General features: G+C 47.9%; 1 protein-coding gene across 2 annotated transcripts in view; it reads right to left on the bottom strand.

The window, feature by feature from the left end:
• OBSCN (obscurin, cytoskeletal calmodulin and titin-interacting RhoGEF) overlaps window positions 1-16,530 on the bottom strand; it is a 152,211-nt gene that overhangs the window by 132,408 nt on the left and 3,273 nt on the right. For both annotated transcript variants that reach the window (XM_017746776.1, XM_017746775.1), the window contains exons 2-5: window positions 10,860-11,998; window positions 5,073-5,342; window positions 2,807-3,067; window positions 97-399 (exon numbers count right to left, since the gene is read on the bottom strand). In XM_017746776.1, coding sequence (XP_017602265.1) covers window positions 97-399; window positions 2,807-3,067; window positions 5,073-5,342; window positions 10,860-11,985 — 1,960 coding nt within the window. In that variant the 5' untranslated portion in view covers window positions 11,986-11,998. The remainder of the gene's footprint in view (window positions 1-96; window positions 400-2,806; window positions 3,068-5,072; window positions 5,343-10,859; window positions 11,999-16,530) is intronic.

The raw sequence follows: 16,530 nt of genomic DNA, 5'->3' as shown, positions 1-16,530 counted from the left end.
TTTGCGGGGCCATTGCTCTGTCCTCAAAGCAGTGGGAAACATTTTTAAAGCACCCACATGTCCGATCACCCCATTTTGTGCTGGTTTCGTGCTCACCAAGGTGCAAGCTCCCAGGGAATTCCAGGTAGGGGCTCTGTCCGTAGGCGTTGACCGCAGACACTCTGAACTGGTAGTCAGCCTCTTCTGACAGGTTGCTCACCGTGAGCTCGGGGACAGGGACGTGGGACTCGTGGCACCTCACCCAGGTGAAGCCGGTGAGTTTCTTGCGCTCCACGATATATCCATCGACTGGAATGGGCCGGTCCATCCTCGGAGGGGACCATGCCAGTGTCACTGAGGTTTCTGTTTTATTTTTCACCACAGGGTGAGCTGGGGGTTGAGTGGGAGGTTTTTTGGGAACTGTGCAAGGGAAAGAAACAAAACAAAACAGAGCAGTAAGTTCACGTCAGAGTGGAAAAGCTGAAAGGGCTTACGCTGGACTAAAAGTTAAAAACTTTAGTTTTTAGAAAAGTTAAAACACTGATGTGAAATGAAAAAGCAAGAGAATGGATGGAAGATGCTTTTGGGGCTGCTTTACACAAAGATCACGGAACCATTATCATCCCAGATCAAGTCCAAACTTTAATGTTCAATACTTGTATTGCACAGCTAAATAAGTGTGATTTCCACACAATATTAAAACTGTCAACGCAGTCAGAGAGTCTTCAACAAACATTTTGTGGGCTTAAATCTTCAGTGCTGGATACAGACCCATACTACTGTCCTACAGAGCTCCTGGACAAAGCAGCTAACACACAGCTTCTTATTTTCACCCAGAAGATGGGTAAAACCATCAGCAAAGGTTGTTCAAATCTTTTAAAATTTATGGAGAGCTTGGCTTGTTGCACAGGCTTGGATGTTCTCTGCAGCTTCTTTCATCTGGGTATCTGTCCTGCTCCTGAATTTTTTGTCACAGAAACTGTGTTGTAACTTTGTCTCCCAAGAGTGACATCATTTGGGATCTTTGTTTCACTAACTTATGCAGATCCAGCTGTGGGGTTGGGGAATTACCTTCAAAAGGAAATGACAAAGACATGTCCCCACCATGAGACCCTGCTATTGAGGAGATGTTGCTGTTTTACAGTACCTGAGGCCACAAACTTATTCCTACAGGTATATGTAATGAATATTTATTTTCACCCTTTTATTCCTCTTGGACCCTTTAGAGAAGGCTCAAGTCCCATCAGGATTATTCACTACGTGCTGCCACTGACATGGTCAAAAGGAATTATCTGATGTGCTCTAGTTACACCTCTTCTGACATGGCACAGGATCCATTTCATTTAATTTTGGCTATGTGAAAGGTGTCTGGGTTAAGTCAGTCAACCAGACTCCAGCTGTGATCCCATGAACAGCACACTCAGGAGCAATTAATCCAACTTAAAGAAGGTGTGGGAAATGGGTGAAACAATCACACAGTGCACATACTGAAGAATTTCTGACTGTAGATGGAGTTTGTTGATGAGCCTGAACTAAAAACCGAGTCTGGGGACAGCTGATCTCCTTTCTGCTTCAGTTTGCCCATCTTTAAAATGGGCATGGTAACAACGCAAGATGCCAAATAATACACAAACATTGCCTGTGTATTACAAAGGATATCTGAACAGGCACCACCAATCTCACCCAGCTAATTGAGAAAGATGTGGACATAGTACACAGGATTCTCCAAGCAGCAAATCCGATATGCACGAAGTGTAAAAATAGGAAATCTCAACGCGATACGCTTTTCCTTCCCTACATAAATAGTCACAGAAGTGTTTTGGGGTGCACGGTTACCAGCCTGTCAGTAACTGATGGTCACAGATAGATGTCAAAGGTCCAGTTAGGGTAACATTAAGCTGAGCGCTAAGCCCTGGAATGAGATCTCTTGACCTTGCCATCAGAAATGGTAATGCAATATTTTCTTCAGCAATACCTGTTTGTGGGAAGGCAGCTTCTTATAATTTCTGTTCCATGAATCAACATTTTCTTCATCATTTAAACAGCAGAGTCTGAGATCAAACTGTACTTTATTGTTCCCATTGCATAGGGAATTGGGTGTTACAGCTTTGCAAATACCTTAGAAACTGTCACAAAGCCAAATGTGACACCTCCCTCATTTTTTTCCTCATTGGCATTCCTTCATCAGAATGGCATTCCTTCATCAGAATGCCACAATTGTTACGTATCTTTTATTTAAGGACTCCTTTTTGCCATTGACCAATCGCATTGGTGGGAGAAAAGAAGCATTACTCTTCCCAAATTGTGACTGGATTGGATGGTTTGTTCATATATGAACCAGAACTGCAGCAGAGCCAGAAATCATATGTATTTTTGTCTTAAATAAAGCAGATTTTGCCTGGGAAATGCAGTGTCATCTAAATAATGCGAAATAAAATTAGGCAACTTCACCAAAATTTCATTTCAGGTCCAGCGCTGCTCTCGCCCAGAAAAACTGCAGATGCTCCATCCCTGGAAGCGTTCAAGGCCAGGCTGGACAAGAGAATCTTGATCTAATGGAAGGTGTCCCTGCCCATCACAGGAAGTGAAACGAGATGATCCCATCCAACCCAAGCCATTCCATGATTCTACAGATATTCGCTCTGTTTTGATCCCTCCAAACATCTCATAACACTCGCGGTCAGGCTATCAGCTTTTTGTGACAGACATGAAACCTTCAGCTGGTTTTGGACACCAAAATTATCATGGTGGCATTTGGAACAACAATGCTGCCACGGAGCAGCCGTGGGAAGACACAACACCAAGGCCAAATAAAAGAGAAGCTTACTGGTCACAGTGAACTGGGTAGAAGTCCTGCTTTCATCGGCCAGGAAGGCAATCTCACCAGCATCTTCCATCTTACACTCCCGGATGGTCATGGTGTGCTGTTTGCCAGAGTGAGTGATGGAGATTCGGTCGCTGGGTTTCACTTCTTCCTTGTTTTTCAGCCACCGGATGTTCTGGCAGTCGTTATCCAGCTCCACGCAGAAGGTGGCTGTGTCGTTGATGAAGACGGCAGTTTTCCGTGGAAGTTTTTTAATGATGTTCCCTTCAAATCACAAAATAATCATAGTCAGCAAATGGCAGATATTAAAAATTTCGGTGACACTGGACTGTCCAGACTGAAACAGGACTAGTCCACACCCAATTGAAACATTATAGACACCATGCAGACACCTGAAAATAAATTCCAAGGCTCTGAGTCACACAGAGCAGATGATCCCAAGGACTCATTCTGGCCTTCAAAGAGAAAAAAGCAAATCTTTTTTGACTGCAGTCACTCGGGTTTCTTGCCTACCAAGCAGAGCCAGCTGCTGGGTAAACACAAAATATACATGGCCTTGCCAAGAACAGATTTGACAGCTTTCATTGTCCACATAGGCTGGAAATTCAGTTTAAAACTTTGCTAAAGTAGGTCAGTCTTAAGGCAGACAGGTCTCTCTCCTCTGCCTTCGGGATTTTGCCTTCATTAAAGTCACCAGTAAGTCACATAACCAACATGGCAGGCACAGAAGTTACTTGAATTAATGAGAAAGACCCTGAAAGTCTTAGGTTTCTTCTTAGTGTCAACACAGAAATTCACATTGAATGAATTTTTGTCCTTTCCAAGTGACTGTGATTATCATCACTTATTAGGATAATCTCAAAGCTATAAGATGTGACTACTCACAGGAAAGACTGGACACAGCACCAGAGACCACCCCAAATGACCGATGGTGATTGGCTCCATCTCCAGAGCAGTCCCTGAGAGGTGAAAGAGGCTTTGCCCAGGCAGATCACCCAGAGCTGTTTAACGAACAGCAATGCTGAACTCCCTCCAGAAGTAACAGATCAGGCACAGACTTCACCACAAGATTCAAGACCTGATTCTCTGCTAATCCTCCTCCTTGACCTCTCTGCCCTCAGCGGTGCCCCCATCCCACAGCCCCCACCTTGCTCTCTCCAATCCCCTCCCAGGGCAGGCACAAGACTCCCCCAGGAAGGCTCTGCCTCCTTTCCCTCCGGAGAGCTCCACCTGGCTCAGTCACTCTCTTTTGGATGGAACATACCATTATAGCACGAACAAGTGAAAAAAATACCAGCCGTCCTACCAGGGCCAAACACACAGGGCTTGGCTGCTCCAGACCTAACAGAAGGTGCAACAGAAAGATGCCAGTCTGAACTCTCCCATGTCCCTGGACTAAATTTTCCCTCCTGCATCCACCTCTGTGCACTTCCAGCTCTTTACTGGTGGTACAAAAAGGAATTTACATGAGGATGCACATCACCCGGCTGTCCTGGAGTAATTTATATATGAAGAATTCCGGGTTTCACTGGGAGTATAATCAAGCTTCAAATGAGTCAGGACAAGATTAATCCTGTAGCTGTGACAGTATCCAGTGCCGACAGCTCTGGGGTTTGTGTCTACTCACTGAGAGACACCCATACCATACCCATCTACACCTACTCCCACTTCAGTCTGAACCACTGGACTCAGGACACTTGGACATGGCCATCCACACGTTGTCCTTTCCTTGTCCCCTTTCCAAACTCCAGAGAACAGCTCCAGCTGCCAGGGATCTGGAGCACGGATGTGTTCTCCAATCTAAACCATCCTGGTGCTGACTGCAGCCTGCACCACACATCTGGCCACAAACCACAGCTGCTACACCCCCTTCCCATTGCGGTCAGCACCAGTCCCAGACAAGATTCACCACTGTTGCTGGACACTGGACAAGATGAGAGTGACAGTTCCAGGGGATACATCTGATGCTTGGGGTCATGTTAAGGAAAGTCTACAGGGCCAGGCTACAGCTCAAGGTTTCAGCATGGGATCCCACTGAGTGACATCCTGAGCAGCAACACAGCCTGTCCCTGCTGTGTGGCCCTGTGTCCAGAGACACCCTGGCAGGAGCCCCAGGCACCCACTGACCACATTCTCACACCATAAGGGACTCTGCTCCTCTTCAGTGCACACATGGAGGGGGTAAAAGCTGCTCACAAGGTCGAGTCTGAAGTCTCACATGTGAATCTCACACTTTTGGCCAATCTGAAATGCCAAGAGCCTTTCTCACCTTGGACAGACAGCTCTGCGATGGTCCTGCTGCCTTCCTTCATCTCACAGATGTAAACAGCATCATCGTCCGTGGTGACGTTCTGGACGGTGAGCCGGCGGTAGGTGCCCTCCTCCTCGATGTTGTACTTCTTGCTCTGCTGGAGCTTGGTCTCCTCCTTGAACCAAGCTGTCTCTGTCCCAGGAACAGGCACTTCACACTGGAAGGTGGCAGATTCCTTCTCCCTCACTTCAAGATCCTTCAGTTTTGCCTTGAAGGGTATGGAGGGTTCTTAAGAAGGTAAAAACAGAAAGGAGAAACAGGAGTTTATGATGAGAGTAGGTTTAGATGGGAATTTAGGAAGAAATGCTTCACTGTGAGGGTGGTGAGGCTCTGGCACAACTTGTCCAGAGAAGTTGTGGCCGCCCCACCCCTGGAAGTGTTCAAGACCAGGATGGAGCAAAACCTTTCAAAGCAATCCTGCTAGAATTGGGTCAGTAACAACCAAGCTGGTCACGGGCAGCAATTCCAGGTGAGAGTGAGCAGCTGAGCCAGTCAACTGATGCAAGAACCAATATTTTAAGGGTCTTACAGCAGAAATAAGCTCAGCAGAGTGATCTGAAAGGGCACAGAGAGCTGAGAGGTGGCTGTGCACAGGTCAGGTGTGGGGAAAAGCACAAATGGAGGAGTTTTCTGTTCTCCCCACCAGCACCAAAGGCTCTGTATCAGCTTTTGTCAATGGCAATAAAAGAACTAGAGAATGAGCCCAAGTCTCCCAGCTGCCTCAGCCCTCCTCCAGCAGTGGGGCTGCAGTGCTCTGGCTTAGGGCCAAACCCAAGCATAGATCAAACACATGAAGCAGCTGCATGATAGTGAGGGAAGTCATTTTATGAACTGAACAATGTCGAATTCCAGTGACAGCTGCGCTGTGACATCACCCTGGTACCTCAGCCCTAAAGTGGAGAAAGGGGAGCTGGACTGAAGAGGACAGCCGGCGGTCAGGGCCACGGGACTGGTGCCACAGTCACGTCCCACACTTGGATTAGCCAGTGCTGATACATTGCTCATGCTTCGTGAGAGATCATGCCTTGATACGTACCTTCACCTTCCAATTACATCTGTGCCAGCTCCCAGCTGGTTTTTGTGACTCCATCCTGCCTCACCACCCTCACAGTAAAGAATTTCTTCCTAATATCTGATATAAACCTCCCCTCTTTCAGTTTGAATAAGATACCAAACCCTAGAGTCTTGACGGGACACCAGGAAGGAGCAATGCTATGGACTACCTTGGTTGTTATCCTGAGTTTAAAACCTGACTGAGTACCCATACAATATGTCCAGGAACAGGAAGGTGACACTAACTTGCCATGTCAACTGGTCATTTTTAAAAAAAATTATTTGCCTAAATACATCTCAGTTTAAGGCAAGTCAAAGTCTTGCCTTGAAGAGCCTTCAGCTGTGGCTACACAGATCTGCTCTGCCCACACTCCAGATGGTGATTACCCTTTTTTCTTTTCTTCCTGAATTTTTTTCAGGGTTAGATTAGATATTATGATGAAATTCTTTATTCTGAGGGTGGGGAGGCCCTGGCACAGGTTGCCCAGAGAAGCTGTGGCTGCCCCTGGATCCCTGGAAGTGTCCAAGGCCAGGTTGGATGGGGCTTGGAGCAGCCTGGGATAGTGGAAGGTGTTCCTGCCCATGGCAGGGGTTGGAAAGAGATGAGGTTTAAGGTCTCTTCCAGCCCAAACCTTTCTGGGATTCTGTGAGGCCGAGAAAGCTCTGATCAGGATGCAGCCCTCTGGCAGGAGGGAGGCTGGAGCTGACACTGGGAGCACGCAGACCTGCACAAGGGCCAAAAAGAAACACAAGCTGCACCTGAGAAGCACACAAGTGTACTCCCATACTTGGAGCAGCTGGCCATATCATTAACCCCTCTCCCTCTACAGGCACTAAGCAGCACCTAAAGTGAAAAAAAAAAAAAAAACAAAAACCCAAAAAAAAAGCTATTCCAGGAAAAAGCTCTTAAACGTCCAAGCACAGAAGGGTTGGTCGGCTCTTACAAACGCGTTGCAGTAACAGCACTGCTCTCCCAGCCAGGGAAAGGCAGTACAAGGCTATCTTTGGCAGCTTGGGGTCACAGATATCCTCTGAAAACAACTCTGCTTTCGTCCTACTGACATGTGCACACACGTCTTATCTCCCTCTGAATGGAGCTTCGGAGGGACAGCAGCTGATAAACTGAATTGGAGCATGGGATGAACCCAGCCCACTGCTTTTGGAGATGTCAGAGTGGTTCCAAAACCCACCAGCTTCCTCGTCCTCATGAGCATATCTTCGTGCTCTTTACGAGGTCTAGAGTGTGCCTGGTCAGGCAGAGGGGGTTGATTTGGGTCAGGGGACCACAGAAGGACCCCAGGTCTCCTGAGAGCAGGCATCTCAAATCATGTGGCCTAGACCCTTGTCCAGGTCAGAGACATGCAAATAAGATAAGAGAGAAAATAAGAGAGCTGCCAAAACCTGCCCACCTCAGAAAAATGTGAGAGAGGCCCACCAGCAGAGCAAAACCCTGAGGGAGCACAGAGCAAGAGCAGCTCATGGAATTAGCAGGAAACTGCAAGAACTTAGATCAGAGATTAATTTTGCTGCTTATCCTGAGGAGATATTTCTCCAGACTGTCATAGGCTTTTTTGTTTGGTCTATAGCAAGCAAACTGGCAAGGAGATGATGTTATTTTTAAAAAGCAAGTCCTGCTAACACATATTTTGCTAAGAATAGGTGCAGCCTGCAAAGAAGCCCAATGTTTTCTTAACCTTCTCAAGGCACATCTGTCCTCTGGACCTCACTCTCTCACTTGCCTACCTTTCCACTTTCTTATTGCTGGAATTCTCACATTTATTGTTCCACAGGCAAGTTTTCCCTCTGCCTAATGAAAATGATCCAGGAAATGTAAGAATATGGAAAATCCTTCCAGAAAGAGCTGGCTAAAGGTGGATGGACAAGCTTCCACCATCCTGTGCCTCTGATCTTCCTAGTTACTGCGCTTTCCAAATTTCTTTTCCACCTCCTCATTTCTCAAGTTGCAGTTCTCTTTCAGATCTCCAGTGGGACTGTCATAACAGTGACCATCCAAAATCACATCTGGTCAGAGGGAGAATAAAGTGGCCTCAGCACAAGGGTGTTTTACGCATCTCTATCCAGTTTGGCTTGCAACCTTTAACCTTCTCACCCAGTATCTGGTTGCTTTATTCAGGGACTCCAGTGAACATCGCTTGGCCCAGGATGGAGACCTGAATTCTGTTCTCACCAACTTTACACATGGCCTAGGGAAATCTCCAAAACCTTCAGGAAATCCAAGCTGGTTGTTCGTGTTCCTCCCATCCTCCCCACTCCTTGGTTTGTTAAAGGGTTATTCTTGGGAAAAATTTCCCAACTCTTTCCACAGCTCACATCTCAGTGTACGGATTGTGATTTTATCCCCGTTCCAGACACATTTCTGAATCTAATCAAGCTTCAGTTTTCCTTATTTGGGAGAGTGATTTCTCTGCCCTGTAGCCTCTCCTTTGAGATTCAAGTCTGATTCACTAAATCTCATTTAGGAACAGCTCAAAAAACGTTTTTTTTTCCAGCTCAATGATCTTTAAGGCACAGGCTTAGCAAAGTGTTCACAAATATTGGGTCCTTAGGTCCTCAGGATCTAGACTGACAGAGTATAGGAGGCTTTCTGTGGATGTCCCATCCCTGGAAATGTTCAAGGCCAGGTTGGACAGAGCCCTGAGCAACCTGATCCAGTGAGTGGCACCCCTGCCCATGGCAGGGGGCTGGAACCAGACGTCCTTTTAGGTCCCTCCCAGCCCAAACCATTCTGATTCTATAATTCTGAGGGTGGCTGCTTGGAGAATTCAACCTCTCCCTACATGACTGAGCAAAGAGAACTTTGCATGGCAAGATGCTCTCCCTCCCTAAGCCCGATAGCAGAGGAGCCAATGGCATCACCAGTGACATAAAACAACAGAATTAAAAGCTCTTTTCACTGCTGCATCGTTCTGACCTGTCTTGGGAGGGCTGAGAAGAACTTCTGGTGACACAAAGGAGAGTCATTTATCAGGGCCTAATAATAACCAACACACGTAGATTTTCCATGGCAGACTTGGCCTGGACAGGGAGCCAAACACGGTACAAAGTAACAAAGAAACAATCCATAAACATTTCCACTTCAGCCTCCTGACTCACAGGCAGCTCTGGACAACAGACACGGATCAATAACCTTTTCCCATGGTGCTTGCTCCCAGACTGGCTGCTTCCCTTGCTTTCCCCACCTCCTTTGGAAGGGGTTGCGGCCAAGAGAGCAATCAGATAAGCACAGGCAGAGCAGGGGGTGTTTGTTTTTGCAAGGTGTTGGGTGAGCAACTGAGCTTGATCTATCCTCAAAGTGATCACCCACCCAAGGGCCAGGATTGATCTTCTGCTCTGAGTCCCAGCTCATGAGGCAATCACAGCTTTATGGAACAGGACAAATGCCCCTCCCCACGCCACCCAGCACCTCCAAGGGACAGCAAGGGGTGGGACAGGTGCCCCTGAGTTCCACGGATCAGGTGTCACTGATGGACACAGGGACTGAGCCACTGATGGGAAAGACTCTGAGCGTAAAAGGGGAGGCCCAAAAAAGGGAAAAGAGAAAATCAAATAAAACCAGAGAGACTTAGAGACAAGTCTGAAGTACAGATCATACCTGCTTTTGGATTTCTAATTTATTTTGCTGCCAGTGAAAAAAACATCAATTTTACCACTTGAGTGGCAAAATCTTTTGTTTCTGACAGCTCACTTACAGGTGACACCTGGGCTGCAAACTGCCTGCTGTCCCCTTGCCAAATGGGAGAGCAGCTGGAAAATTTCGAGCTTCCTGGATTGTTCAAGGCCAGGTTGAACAGGGTTTGGAGCAACCTGTTTTGGTGGAAGGTGTCCTTGCCCATGGCAGGAGGTTGGAATGAGATGATCTTTAGGATCTCTTCTGATTCAAACCATTCTGGGATTCTATAAAAACTGTGTGTCACACTTTTGTTGTCATTCTGAAGAACTTGGTCTGACCTTTACCAGTCTGCAGTGACCCTCTGAAGGCAAGCTCCTCACCACTGACTATGGCAAACAAAGGCAACCTGGACCTGGCAGATTTTCTCAGAGCATTCAAGGAACACAGACTATCTAGCAACACAAACTGGGAAAAGACTGAAGAGCCTGGCAAGAACAAGGCTGCTGGTGGGTCACTGTACAGGAAAACCGAGCTGGACTGTAATTAGAGTTGGAGTAGGTCTCCCAGGGGATCCAAGGCAGCCTGACACACTCATCCTGTAGGGAGGGGTTTCCACTACTACTGCTAATGGCACGTCTGAGTAAACCCCGTGGTGAACACAAACCCAGATGTGATTAAAGCCTGGAGGGTGAGACGGGGCATTGGCAGTCATTGACCCAGAGCATGGGAACAGATCTCTTACATCACTGTAAAGCCAGGACTGACGGGAGCTGTAGGGATCTGGTGCATCCCAGCTACTCCACAACCAGCCAGTTCTATACCATCCACCCCTGCCTGGCACCTCTTTAGTGCCCTTCCCAGAAGCCACCAACGATGGGACTTCTCTCCCCAAGTCACCAATTCGAGTGCACAAGCCCCTTTCCACCTGGAGAGCCTTATTCACATCTAACCACGCTTCCCTGCAGCAGTTTGGAGGCAGCAGTTTTGTTCAAACCTCCACCCCAATTCAGGGGTGTCTCTTTGCAGGCACACCCACCCTGGTGAGAACCACAAACACCCACCTTTGACAGTGACGAGCACAGAGCTGTAGGTCTGCCCCGCCAAGTTGGAGGCCGTGCAGGTGTACAGCCCGTTGTCTGTCTGCTTGCAGAAGAGGATCTTCAGCACAAAGTTCTCCTGGTCATCCTCATAGATGACGTGCCGCCGGCCTTCCAAGATGACCTCGTTGTCCTTCTTCCACACAATCACGGGCTTGGGCTCGCCTGTCACGTAGCAGCTCAGTTTGGCGTGCTTCCCCTCCGTCACGCTGCACATGCGTGTCAGCGCCCCGAAAGTGGCGTTGCGGGCCCCTTTGGTCAGTCCCGCTGCCCGCTCATAGTCCTGGGACAGGCTGTAGCCAATGCTGGACAACCCCTCTACCGCGGAGTACGACTGGGCAGAAGCCGAGTCAAGAGTCCTGTGGGAGATGTCCATCTTCCTGATCTCCTCCCGCCTCTTCTGCAGGTGGGACAGCAAGGAGGCCGTCTTGCCGCAGCTGGCATCGAAGTTGCTGCTGCCTGGGTTGGAGGAGCCATGTGTTTCCACCACCAGCGCGGCCGAGGCGCTGGCGGAGCCGATGAGGTTCTCTGCCCGGCAGGTGTAGGTGCCACTGTCCCCCAGCTGGGCACACTGGATGGTGAGAGCGTTTGACTCCCCAGCAGACTCAATTTGGAAGCGTCCAGCATCTGCCTTGTTCCTCAGGTATCTCCCGTCCTTCTCCCAGTTCACCGAGAGGGGAGGGCTACCCTGGACTTTGCATTTGAACATGGCGTCTTCTCCCAAGGTTACTTTGATGCTGGAAGGTTTCTGGATGAAGTAAGGAGCTGACTCCGTGACTGTGGTCTCTTCTCCCACTTTGATGCTGACAGCAGCAAAAGCCTCCCCGATGGTGTTCTTGGCCCGGCAGATGTACTGGCCACTGTCCTCCAGGTTCAGGTCATAGATGGTTAGCCGATACAAATCTCCGTCCTCTGTGGTTTTAAACCTTCCCCCAGACTGGACTGGAAGTTTATCCTTTTCCCAGCTCACCACTGGGATGGGGTTTCCAATGATCTGGCAGCTCAGGGTGGCATCCTTCCCTACAGACACCATAAACGCCTTGGGCCGGGTCAGGAAGCGCGGGACCCCGCTGAGTGAGCTGTAATCCATCCTGGCTTCCTTCCTAAAGGGGGACAGAAAGCAAAAACGTCAGGAGAGAGCAGAAGGTGCAGCCAAAGAATTGTTGCACTCCTGTGGTGTCAGGATGTTTGTCACCTGGAACCCCCATGATTTCAATGCCAGTCTCCTCATGGGTGAGAAAGCCTTGGAATATTTTTTGAAGATTTCTTATGTTTGAGGTTAATAAGCTGCTGAATAAGGTAGCTCTCTTCCCCACAGAGCCACTGGGCAAAACAGAATTCCTTGGGCTGCTCATACAGAGGGAACATGATGGTGCCTTTCATCTGTGGCACTCAGAAAGTGACCTGCACTAAAACTGTGTGGCAGATGGGCTGGTTCTGCAACCACAGGGAAACCAATGGACGCTAAATTCTGAGAGATGTGTCTGCCCACCAAGATATTTCCTCCATCACAGAAGCACAGAATGGTTTGTGTTGGAGGGACCTTAAAGATCATCTCATTCCAACCCCCCGCCGTGGGCAGGGAGTAACCTCCTAGACCAGGTTTTCCAAGAAGATTTGAGTGCACCATTTCTCTTCAAGCTGTTTAATCTCTTTGGCCTCATGATGCCAGACCCCTCTGTCCTGGCTGCTCCTGTCTGAGCCGTAGGAATGGTCGTACTCCAGATGAGCACATCCCTGCTTTTTCACCTTCAAAGTGCTGCACAAAGCAGAAGGACCAAGGCTCTGGGTGCTGTAACTCAGAAAGGAAATAAAACCCAGTCACTAAGACAGAAATATCCTTCTTAATCCTACAGCAGTTTGGCTTCCCTGCTGGCCACACATCCACCCACTCTCTCACCCAATGGCAGGTGCTCTCACCATCTCCCCCTCTGCTCCAGCAGAAGTCAATAGGAGCAGGCCAAAACCCTGCTTTAATTTCTTAAATCACCACTTTTCCATCCTCCTCCAGCTCCTGTTAGTGCATTTATGTTAATGTGAAATCACTGATGGCATCAGGGAGTGAGGGTTGGATCGACCTGCTGCATGACCTTGGGAAAAAATCACTTGTTTTCCCAATCTCTTGGCTCACCTCCCACTTCTTCATATCAAGACAGGGATGGGCTCACAAATAATTATGTGCACAGTGTATATATGACAATGTACTTGCTGAGGTAAATGGCAAATTATGCATGAGAATTAATAACAAATTACCATTTCCTTTCCATTTATGCTGCTGGAGAATGAAAAACACGAGTTACCATTAAATCCCCATACTAGAAAAGGGGTAGCACAAAAATACAAAATGGTATTTGTTATGAGAGCTCAAGAAACTTTTGGACGACACTCTCAGGCACAGCAGGGGATCCTTGGGGTTGTCCTGAGCAAGGCCAGGAGTTGGACTCAATGGTCTTTGTGGGTCCCTTCCACTCAGGATATTCTATGATTTTGTGATCGTTATTATCATTGAAGAAGGTATCACTGAGCCAAACTTTAAACTTCATCCAGTTCACAGATCTAAGGCCAAATCAAACGTAATCTCTCTATATTTAACAGGAAAAATACACCATGTCCTGGCCTATGCTGTGTCTCCCACCCCAAAGAACACATGAAAGATAAGAAGCAGTCACAGACTTTTCCCTTTAGATGAGATCGATCCTTTCTAAACTAATTCAATTTGGGTTGCTTTTGTTTCCTGGTATTGAGCAAATTCCATCATTCTACCACAAATCTTTAGAAATTAAAGAAACAGGTTGCAAATACTAAATCTGGGAGGGGGGGAAAAAGCAGTAATGGGGAAAATTTACTTTTAATAAATGCTAAGAGGATAAAGAATGATTGACTTGCGTAAGGGCTAAGACCAACTCACTTTCTGTTAAGTGGCCACCTTCAGTACAGATCTCTTTTTCTCTTCGTCTCAAACTGGTCTAGAAATCTGTGAATTAGTTTGAACTTCTTTGGTTCCTCTTATTACCTTCAACCTCTGCCCTCAGCCGAGCTTTAAAATGCATTTTTCCATAAACGCTTGTGCAGCTGCAAGCAGAGAAGCTGCACGAATGGTTAGAAGGGGCAGATACGAGCCTGGGGCTTGAGCCAAAGTACACTGAAGTCAGTGGAAATTTCCACTGAAGTCAACTGGTTGAGAATCAGAGTCCTCTGCTCATTTGGGGAAGGACCATTTCAATGTTCAGAAGGAGATGCTGAGGTTCAGCTCCACTCTGGAAAGCCCAGCAGAACCATTCACTGCATTAACTACAAGTTAACAGTCAGAACACAGACTCAGAGCTCAAATCCTAATATTTCCCAGCCATTAGCTTGAATTTCAGGCTCCACCATGCCATCAAAGCACTTGGATTCACCTTCAGAGGACACTGCCACTCCTCACCCTTCCTGGGTTCCTGTTGTCTCTGACTGATGCATCACTCACTCATTTCCAGCTTCATAGTGTCAAAAAGAGCAGAAAAATAGAGTTGCTTCAATTCTCCATCAAACTGGGGTCTGCATAACATGGAGAAGTGCCCGGAGCACTGAGGTGGCTACAGAGACATGAGAGGAGCTGTTGGGAACCAGCCAGGGACCTCCCAGCAACCAGTGGCTTCCCTCAACCCACCCGTGAGCTGTTTCCACCACCTGGGCCCCAGGACACTTTTCCATGCCTGGAGGAGAGCTCTGCTCTGTTGGAGCACGGTGAGGGCTCTCAAAGCCTGGCTCTTACAAGAGCAGGCTTCCTAAAGTGCATCCTTCTCTCCCTGTCCTTCCATGCTAAGCTGTGCCCAAACAAGCACACCCCAGCTGCTCCCTGGTACCTCTGACAGTCAGGAACAGCCGAAAACCAGGGAAGATCCTGCACCAGATGCCTGTTGATTTTGCTCCTGAACCAACTGGGTGCAGCAAATCCACCCAAGATGCTCTTTCCCAGTGACCTCAAGGTCCAGCCTCCCTCTTCCACGGCTCCCAAACACTCATCTGGTGTTTGCAACTCATTTCTCTCCATCATCTAGTACATGATCCTGTGCCCACAGACCTCCTAGAGCAGGGTGAAAACCCCACATCCCCTGCACCTCACCCAGCTTTCTCCGTGTGCCCTCACGCTCTAAGGTTTTTACACCATTATGAACAGCCAGGATGCCAGAAGAAAATCCAGGGATCAGTGAGAAGAGCCCATGCTCATCATTAGTTTAGATCTTTTTCAAACACAGAAAGAAAAACAGGGTTTATTCCTTGCTCTGCCACTGGCTTACTTTCACAATTACAAGAAAGACACTCCAGTTCTTGTATCTTTATTCCCCATCTGAAAAAGGGGGAGAAACTTGTTTTATGGGTGTAGAGAGCACGAAATCCTAACCTGCAGCAAGGATGAGGCTGTGTAAGTATCTAATACATCTAACAGGTTAGACAGGCTGCACGAGATAAATTACATTTCAGAATTTCAAATGGGATAAAATGCATCACACTGGATTATGATGATAAATAGATTTAGGAGCAAGGAGAGGACAGTGAACATACTGAAAGGGCAAGATCTAATATTTCTACTGTGTAACTTGTCAATCAACTTATTCAACAATTACTCTGATTTAGATTATCTACATGTTCATCCAAACTTTAGGAAAAAAAAAAAACAACAGTAACTCTGAAACTTTAAAAAAAAAAAAAAAGCAACTCTCTGCAAATGCCAGAGCAGCTCCCTTGGAAGTGACAGCACCAGCAACAAAGCATGAATAAACCTAGTCAATGCAAATGCCCTTTCCAATAAATCTCAGACATTTGCCAGTGTCATATTTCCCCATGTAACCCCTCTGTGATTAATCATTTGCAGCAGAGATCACATTCCCATCTGCGGTATTTCTGAGCACGCCGAAGGCAAGCTGGCAGCACTTGTGATTTTGCTTATGTCTTTATTCATTCGGATTTTCCCTGGTTTGTGTTTGGGGAAAGAGGCAGAACTGCACAGAGCTATCAGATAAGGCAAATAAATCACTGTCCTGGAGCCAACACTGGGCCATGCAGCTGGTCCAGGCCTCCTGCCCACTCCTGTCCCACCACTGCCTGTGTGTGCCCAGCACCTGCTTCCCATGGAGAAGGGAACGAGTCCCTTGCAGTGGGAACAACCACAGACTTGTCCAGTTCCTGCTGGAGTACTCAGATGTGGAACTCATCAGCAGGTGGAGAACCCTGATGGAGGTGCCACAGAATCCCAGAATGGTTTGGGTCAGAAGGGATCTTAAAGGACATCCAGCTTCACCCCCTGCCGTGGACAGGGACACCTCCCACTATCCCAGGCTGCTCCAAGCCCCATCCAGCCTGGCCTTGGACACTTCCAGGGATCCAGGGGCAGCCACAGCTTCTCTGGGCACCCTGTGCCAGGGCCTCCCCACCCTCACAGGGAAGAATTTCTTCCCAATATCCCGCCTAACCCTACCCTCTGCCAGTGGGAACCCATTCCCTGTGTTCTGTCACTTCATCCCTTATCCCAAGGCCCTCTCCAGCTCTCCTGGAGTCCCTTTAGGCCCTGGAAGGAGCTTCTCAGGTCTCACCAGAGCCTTTTCTTCTCTTGACTGGACACCTCCTACTTTCCCAGATGTTCCATCCCAACCTC

This window comes from Corvus brachyrhynchos, unplaced genomic scaffold (genome assembly GCF_000691975.1).
Source record: "Corvus brachyrhynchos isolate BGI_N302 unplaced genomic scaffold, ASM69197v1 scaffold18, whole genome shotgun sequence".
Taxonomy (NCBI): Eukaryota; Metazoa; Chordata; class Aves; order Passeriformes; family Corvidae; genus Corvus; species Corvus brachyrhynchos.
Note: the sequence above shows the minus strand (reverse complement) of the source record. Positions and strands in the feature narration are given on the sequence as shown.